Source organism: Hydra viridissima, unplaced genomic scaffold (assembly GCF_058129835.1).
Source record: "Hydra viridissima isolate aposymbiotic clone 2 unplaced genomic scaffold, HvirCarnegie_v1 scaffold_68, whole genome shotgun sequence".
Classification (NCBI taxonomy): domain Eukaryota; kingdom Metazoa; phylum Cnidaria; class Hydrozoa; order Anthoathecata; family Hydridae; genus Hydra; species Hydra viridissima.
This window is the reverse complement of record NW_028324347.1, coordinates 24687-32924: the sequence shown is the minus strand read 5'-3', so window position 1 is coordinate 32924 and position 8238 is coordinate 24687. Positions and strand designations below refer to the sequence as shown.

Genomic DNA, 8238 nt, shown 5'->3' with positions numbered 1-8238 from the left:
TTTTTGCTCAAATTGAGCACAAGTGAGTTTCTAGTCTTGAAAGTGTGCAAAGTGTGGGCCAATCTGGTGGCTGGAGTGATGACACGTGAATGCTGGAAATTCCAGACTTTGAGCGGATTCAGCGTACATAGAAAGAAAATGTAGCATTCACGTGGGTCTCTCCTAAGCGTGCCATTGGTCGGTCTGCTGTCCTTAAGTACCCCCCTCCCCCCCCTCAACGTCACGTTTGCTCAACTTTCTCGGTCTTTGGCGCCCAGAGAAAGCTTGAGGAAGGATAAAAAATGGCGAGGTTTCGGTACTGCGTTTTCTGTTTTTCTTATTTGTTTTTGTTTGTTTGCTTGTTTGTTTGTTTGTTTGTTTGTTAATTTTTTTAATTTTTTTTTTTTTGTTTGTTTGTTTCGTTCGTTTGTTTGTTTGTTTGTTTCGTTTGCTTCGTTTGTTTTGTGATGTTTTGTTTTCCCTTCTTGATGGCACAAAACAGAAGCAAACAAGACTTTCGGTTATATTCGGTTATATTCGGTTCAATAAAAGTTTGTTGGTTTCTGCACAACAACAACAACAACCACAACAACAAAAGTCCCTCTGTCCCTCAAAAGCAGTTTCTCCTCTGTCCTAAAGAAGAGCCTCTTTGTAATCGATCTTGTCTGAATGCAGCTCTCCTTTTGCCTACAGGTTTTTATTCCAACCCTTTTGTTGTTGTTAGTGCCATGTTGTTGTTATTGTTATACTCTGTAAAAGCAGTTGTTGCTGTTGTACTTGTTTGTTGTTTCTAAAGACACTGTTGTTGCTGCTGTTAGCGCTGTTAGTAATCACCCACTTGGCTTGTATTTTTGTTTCTTGTTTTTGTTTTTTGTTTTATTTATAAACACTCTCTGAGTAAGTGATGCTGTTGCTGTTGTTGTTGTTACAGTTGCAATGAGTGTTTGTTAATGTTCCCCCACTTGGCTTGTACTTTTGTTTTCTGTTTTGTTTTGTTTTTTTTTTGTTTTTGTTTTTTTTTTCTCAACACTCTCTGAGTAAGTGATGCTGTTGCTGTAGTCGTTGTTATAGTTGCAATGAGTGTTTGTTAATGTTCACCAACTTGGCTTGTTTATAATCTATTTTATTTTATCAACACTCTCTGAGTCAGTGATGGTGTTGCTGTTGCTGTTGTCGTTATTATGCTTGCAATGGGAGTTGTTACTGTTCACCCACTTTGCTTGTTTTGTTTTTATTTCTTTATTTTATCAACACCCTTTGAGCCAGTGATGCTGTTGCTGTTGTTGTTGTTATAGTTGCAATGAGTGTTGTTAATGTTCACCCACTTTGCTTGTGTTTTTGTTTTTGTTTATCAACACCCTTTGTGTCAGTGATGCTGTTGCTGTTGTTCTTATTACAGTTGCAATGAGTGTTTGTTAATGTTCACCAACTTGGCTTGTTTATAATCTATTTTGTTTTATCAACACTCTCTGAGTCAGTGATGCTGATGCTGTTGTTGTTATTGTGCTTGCAATAAGTGTTGCTAATGTTCACCCACTTTGCTTGTTTTGTTTGTGCTTTTGTTTTTGTTTATCAACACCCTTTGAGTCACTGATGCTGTTGCTGTTGGTGTTATTATAGTTGCAATGAGTGTTAATGTTCACCCACTTTGCTTGCTTTGTTTGTTTGTTGCTTTTTTTTTTTATCAACACCCTGCGAGTTAGTGATGCTGTTGCTGCTTTTGTCATTTTACTTGTATTTATAGTTGTTACTGTTCAGCCACTTTGCTTGTTTTTTAATCTGTTTTATTTTATCACCACTCTCTGAGTCAGTGATGATGTTGCTGATGCTGTTGTTGTTATTTTACTTGCAATGATAGCTGTTACTGTTCAGCCACTTTGCTTGTTTTGTTTGTTTGTTTGTTTGTTTTTTTTATCAATATCCTCTGAGTAAGTGATGCTGTTGCTGTTGTTGTTGTTATAGTTGCAATGAGTGTTTGTTAATGTTCCCCCCCTTGGCTTGTACTTCTGTTTTCTGTTTTGTTTTGTTTTTGTTTTTTTTGTTGTTTTTTTTCTCAACACTCTCTGAGTAAGTGATGCTGTTGCTGTAGTCGTTGTTATAGTTGCAATGAGTGTTTGTTAATGTTCACAAACTTGGCATGTTTATAATCTATTTTATTTTATCAACACTCTCTGAGTCAGTGATGCTGATGCTGTTGTTGTTATTATGCTTGCAATAAGTGTTGTTAATGTTCACCCACTCTGCTTGTTTTGTTTGTGCCTTTGTTTTTGTTTATCAACACCCTTTGAGTCACTGATGCTGTTGCTGTTGGTGTTATTATAGTTGCAATGAGTGTTAATGTTCACCCACTTTGCTTGCTTTATTTGTTTGTTGCTTTTTTTTTTATCAACACCCTGCGAGTTAGTGATGCTGTTGCTGCTTTTGTCATTTTACTTGTATTTATAGTTGTTACTGTTTAGCCACTTTGCTTGTTTTTTAATCTGTTTTATTTTATCACCACTCTCTGAGTCAGTGATGATGTTGCTGATGCTGTTGTTGTTATTTTACTTGCAATGATAGCTGTTACTGTTCAGCCACTTTGCTTGTTTTTTTTTTGTTTTTGTTTTGTTTGTTTGTTTGTTTGTTTTTTTATATATCCTCTGAGTTAGTGATGCTGTTGTTGTTATTATGCTTTCAATGAGAGCTGTTACTGTTCACCCACTTTGTTTGTTTATAATCTGTTTTATTTTATCAACACTCTCTGAGTCAGTGATGCTGATGCTGATGCTGTTGTTGTTATTATGCTTGCAGTGAGAGTTGTTACTGTTCACCCACTTTGCTTGCTTATTGTCTATTTTATTTTGTCAACACTCTCTGAGTCAGTGATGCTGATGCTGATGCTGTTGTTGTTATTATGCTTGCAATGAGAGTTGTTACTGTTCACCCAATTTGCTTGTTTTGTTTTTTTATTTGTTTTTTTGTTTGTTTTTGTTTTGCTTGTTTTTTTTTATCAATACCCTCTGAGTCAGTGATGCTGTTGCTGTTGTTGTTGTTGTTGTTATAGTTGCAATGAGTGTTTGTTAATGTTCCCCCACTTGGCTTGTACTTTTGTTTTCTTTTTTGTTATGTCAACACTCTCTGAGTCAGTGATGCTGATGCTGTTGTTATTATGCTTGCAATGAGAGTTGTTACTGTTGTAGTTATGTCTGTCATTTGTCCTTGTTAGCAAGTTCTATTTGCCCTCTCTTGCCTTTTTTCAACACAGTTTCTTTCTTTGAGTCATATGGTTGCGAGATCCTCTCAAACTCCATCTCTTTATTTATTTGTTTCTTTTTTTTTTTTTTTTTTCTCATTCTCCTTCTCATAATAGCAATCACTGCTGCCACCATGCATGTAATGCTAGTTGCTCTCATTCTTTTTCATTTGCTAGTGGAAACTTTGTTTCTTCTTGTTGCTCTCTTTTCTTTCTTTTTTCTCTTTTGCAGAGGATTCGAAAAAACACAGCTCTTCCCTGCAGTTGTAAACATTCCAGGATTCCAGGATGCAGGCAGAAGAAAAACACTCTCACTAACTGTCTTCTTTTTTTTAGCATAAACCGTTGCAAACAAACACCTGAACATGTCTTCTTCACAAGAAAACAACACTGTTGTTGCCCCTTCTCCGAACTCTAAAGCGAAAAAAAAGAAAAGAAGGCAGTCACAAGAACAGAGAGACTTAAAGCTCAAAAACAAAGTCAGGGCCGCATTAGTTGCAGCGTGTGGCTCCGTAAACAGGGTTGTACCTTTCTATGGTACCAAGAAGAGGTACGCTGTTAGCTGTCCGATGCCTTTGTGCAAACATTCCTCCACAAGCATTAAAAGACACTTGACTAAAAAAGATCATTCTTGGACTTTGGATGAAGCTTCCATCTTTTACTCTGCAATGGTCAGGAAGTTTCAGCATGCTCGTCTCGAACGCAAGTCCGGCTGTCCAAAACCTTACCCCTGTTTGCAATGTTGGAAGTATTACGACCGACTGGACATACACTTGAAAGAGACTCATTTCTACGATTCCAAGACGATCAAACAAAAGATTGCAGAGGCAAAGCGATACGACAACGACAAGCTCTATGTCCCTCAATTTATTCGACCTGCCTTCTTTGGTATTAAGCCAGTAGCTGAACAAGCGTCTGCATCAGGCTCTGCATCCTCTGCTCCTGGGCCTTCCTCCTCTTTTTCTTCTCCGGTTCTTTCCTCTGATCCTCTTTTAAGCTTGCCCTCATCAGTTGCTGGTTCGTCCGAGGCTCCTTCTGCAAACCACTGCACCTCTGTAGAAAACAAAGAGCTGAACACCGAATCCGTCCTAGACTCTGATTTTAATTCCTTAAAGCACTTGGTTTCCAACTCCTCCGTCTTGACAGAAGATAAGAGACTCTTGTTTCAGCTGGACAAAGATGCTTTTCACTTTTATTACCAGTCAGCAGATGAGCTCTTCAGAGATTTTGAAAAGTGGCTTGTGGTAGCCAACAACAACACTTTGTCACAAGCAAAGATCTACAAAAATGCAGTTGTTGAAATATTGACATGTTGTGACAGCACGCTGACGCTGCACCCGAACGCTCTCACCAATTCCAACGTTTTGGAGGATAGATACTTTTCCATGCACTTTAAAAACATTCAGCTCAATTCCAAGCTGAGTGAACTTGACCAAACAAAAGCCATGTCTTGTCACACGTTGTACAACCGCCTTGTCTACCTTTGTCTCCTGTTTCGTTTCAGTGAAGCCAGGAATGTCTATTTCGGACTTTCTCATGAGGCCATCCGACGTTTGCGCTGCAAGGTGGAGGAGTTACAAAAAGTGCTGAGGCCCTTTCGTTCTTTGAGGAGGAGCCTTGTGAAAAGCAAAAAATGCATCAACATCATCAATGTCAGTTTGCTGAACGAATATGGCAAGTCTGCATACGTAAGACAGTTAGTGGAATCGATTAGAAAGCCGTCTCTTACACCGACTAGAGACAATGCTGTGTCTCTACGAAACCATCTTCTGCTCTCTGTCACTGTAATTAACAGTTTAAGAAAATCTAACATTGCTCTTTTAAACATTAGAGACTACATGGCTGCTGAGAAGAGTGAGTGTGGATATTGCATTGTGCAAGAGCGCTACAAAACAGCATACAAGTACGGAGCCAAAAACATTCTAGTGCCGAACGACTTGAAAGTGTTGATCGATATTTATTTGCTGAGATACAGAGACCTTCTTGTCAACGACTCTCACTACATGGCTGCAGACACCAAGACTGTTTTGGAGTTGAGCGACTGCTACAGGCCCCTTTTTCCATCGATGAGACCCAACAAAGACGAATGTGTGACACTCGGTGCAACTAGAGTGCCTGTTTACCAGATGGGTTCCTCTGCTATCTCCTCTTGCCTGACGTCCTGCTTCAGAAAAAGCCAAGTAAACATTCCCATGAAGCGTCTTACTCCCACTTGCATTCGCGGTTCGATAGCCACTTACTTTGCCAACAACAGCAAAGAAGATCGCGAGCGGTTTGCTACACTCTACATGAAGCACAGCAGGAACACAATGGATAGCTTTTATGTGTCCCAGTGGAACGCTGCAGAGGAGTTGCGCTTTGCCCTGGGCATCGGACAGTCCTTCGGAGTCATAGAGTCTTTGACTGTTGAAAAGTCTGAGAGACCACCAAAGAAGGAGAAGGATGTGATGGACTGGCTCCAAACTAATGCAGAGGAGTACGGTTTTCATGAGGTTGAGGACATCTTTGAGGAAGATTTAGACTCCGGTTCTGACTCTGAAGAATGTGCTGCTACTTTCAGCTGTACCACAGTGGTTCCGTTTTCTCCAGCTGTAGAAAACAATGTTCCTTTAGAGGATAGCAACGACCATGCCGTAGATTTCTTGTGTGAACCTACCTCAACTCCTGTTTCGTCTGTTCCATCTGAACAAACAATCGCTGGTCCAGTTCTTGAACTATCCCCTGCTCTTGCACAACTAGTTCCTAACGAACAAGCTGTTTGTATGGATGTAGATCAGACTCTAGCTGTTCCTGTTGGCACAGCTTGTTCTCCTCTTGCATTAACATTATTTCCTGATGAACCGGATTTTATTGAACACCATGCAAAACTTTCTCCAGTTTACTTTAATGAGCAAGTGGTTGCCAAACCTGTTTCTGCTTCTCCTTCTCAGCAAGTCGCTTTCTGTCCTTCAAAAGAGGTCTTTTCTGTTCCTCTGACTCCTAGCCTTGTTGCTTTTCAGCAAACATTGGCCAAACCCAGTTTGTTTCTTTCATCTGATCCAGTTTCAGCTGTTCCTGTCCAACAGGCTGGTACTGTTCTTGCAAAGCAGCTCTCACCTTATGCTGTTCAATCTGTTGGTAGCCTATTTAGCCAAAGTCTTGCCTCTACATCCAGAGGTAAATTCTTTTTGATTTTTGATTTTTGATTTTTATGCAAATCTCAACACGCTTTCAAAAAATGAAAATGCCCAAATCAACTCCTTGCCCTATTGTTATTGTTAGAGCTGTAAAAAAAACAAAACAAAACAAAAAAACAACACAGAAGTGTGTATGTATTTGTTGCAGGACTAATTCTGTGATTGCTTAAATGTTTATACAAGTGAATGATACTAAAACTGATTATGTTTTAGAAGTAAAAGATCCAAGAAGAAAAAAAATCAAGTTGGAAATGCCATCTTTCACTCAAGAACTCATCGGTAATGTAAAACCTAATTTATACAAAGATATATAAACACAAACCTCTTCTTGCACAATTTCAGATGGTTAACTGTTAACAAAAACTAGCCATCATTGCTAAGTGCACTTTTAGAAAGTTGTGTCTACCCGATTTCTAATGATGAAGTTAGAAACATCACCGTTAGAAATCATGCACAGCTTGTTATCATCTCTAACACTTAGAAACTGTTGATGGTTTTTATGAATTAGAAAAATGAACATGGTTTTATTTTATTTCAGGATCAACTCAGCCAAGAACAAAGGAAAACAAAGCAGAAGTTAGCCAATGCCATTTAGGTAATCTTTCAAAAACCAGTTATTGCTATCAGTGCAAACAATAAGGTCAACAAAAAAAAAATAAATAAAAAAACAGAATAAATCTTGTCTTACTTCAGAACCAAATGAATATTTGATTTAATCACTTTGTGTTATGACTTGAGTTTGTAAAATTTTAGATGAAATAGTTGAAGAGCTGAATGCTTGCCCTGGCCACAACGAATGGTTCAACACCAGAAGTTTTCCACGATGTGCAGCTTTGGTGTTGGCATACATCTTGCAAGACGTGTTTACAGATGTAAGCTCAAGTTGCTCGTACAAAGATTACCTTGGCATCTTGGCAAATCATAGCAGTGACAAGCTCATTCATGTCTTGCAAAAGTACTCCTACCAAAGCCATATTAAAGACAAAATTAAAAACATGAAGCTAAAAATTCAAAAAGAGGGTAGTTTAGAAAAGTTTGTTCAATATGGCAATATCGTGAAACCATTTATGTAGTTTAGATAAGTTTGTTCAGTTTGGCAATAAAGATGGGCCTTTTGTGTAGTTTGTTTTATCTATGCTTTTGCAAATATTTTTATCTGTTTCGCTAAAGACATAATAAACAAGAAGTTCTGTTAACTGTTCTCACATTTTTTATGGATAGATAGTTCAAACTTTTTTTTATCTTTAAAAAAAAAAAAAAGAAGTCGTTTTGTTATTCTGTGAAAACTTTTAATAGAGTTGCATTTAGAATTACTTCTGATGTTTTTAAGAGTTTGTTAAAAAGCAAAATAATATTTCCTGTGATGTTAAACTGCATAAGTGAAATTTAAAAAAGGAAAACTGCTCCAACCATTTTTCGGAAAAAGAAATCAAAAAGTTCCTTATTTTAAAAGATCTAGACATCCATTTCTTCTTCAGCAAAATAGCGAGGCTTTTTTATGAACTCTTACTCTCTATTTTTTCATATCTTTACACAAAGGATTTTGTTTAGATCAATGTAAACATACATAGAAGTATATTATGTTTTTTTTTTTTTTTTTGTTTTTATGCAGTCTAACTTTTGTTTCACTTCTATTTTATTTTACGTTTATCTTGTATTTTATCATGCCTTATTGGTTTTTGCGTTTTGTGATGTCAAGCTGCGTAAGCTAAACTTAAAAGGGGAAAACTACGCTAACTTTTCTTTGAAAAAATATTCAAGAAGTACCTTAAACGAAAGAGAAAGCACACGAATCTTGCCATCCAATTCTTCTTCTGCAAAGTAGCGAGGCTTTTTATGTACTTTTGCTCT

The 8238-nt window shown here is 37.7% G+C and overlaps 1 protein-coding gene across 3 annotated transcripts; it reads left to right on the top strand.

Moving 5' to 3' along the window:
• The first annotated feature begins 222 nt into the window (after window positions 1-222).
• Window positions 223-7508, top strand: LOC149876005 (uncharacterized). Of its 3 annotated transcripts, none has more exons than XM_090075897.1 (5): window positions 223-289; window positions 3548-6367; window positions 6601-6666; window positions 6926-6982; window positions 7141-7508. In XM_090075897.1, exons 2-5 carry the CDS (start codon window positions 3577-3579, stop codon window positions 7458-7460), a joined length of 3234 nt encoding a protein of 1077 aa, XP_089932023.1. In that variant the 5' UTR covers window positions 223-289; window positions 3548-3576; the 3' UTR covers window positions 7461-7508. The 3 variants fall into 3 exon arrangements, with proteins under 3 accessions (XP_089932023.1, XP_089932022.1, XP_089932021.1); XM_090075896.1 differs by having other exon boundaries at window positions 223-295; XM_090075895.1 differs by having other exon boundaries at window positions 223-6367.
• The last annotated feature ends 730 nt before the right edge of the window (window positions 7509-8238 follow it).

What these genes read in the sequence shown, in the direction of transcription:
- LOC149876005 (XM_090075897.1), top strand. Translation starts at nt 3,577, where the DNA reads ATGTCTTCTTCACAAGAAAACAACACTGTTGTTGCCCCTTCTCCGAAC. An exon ending in TTTCACTCAAGAACTCATCG is followed by an intron (nt 6,667 to 6,925) that starts GTAATGTAAAAC and finishes ATTTTATTTCAG; the next exon opens with GATCAACTCAGCCAAGAACA. An exon ending in AGTTAGCCAATGCCATTTAG is followed by an intron (nt 6,983 to 7,140) that starts GTAATCTTTCAA and finishes GTAAAATTTTAG; the next exon opens with ATGAAATAGTTGAAGAGCTG.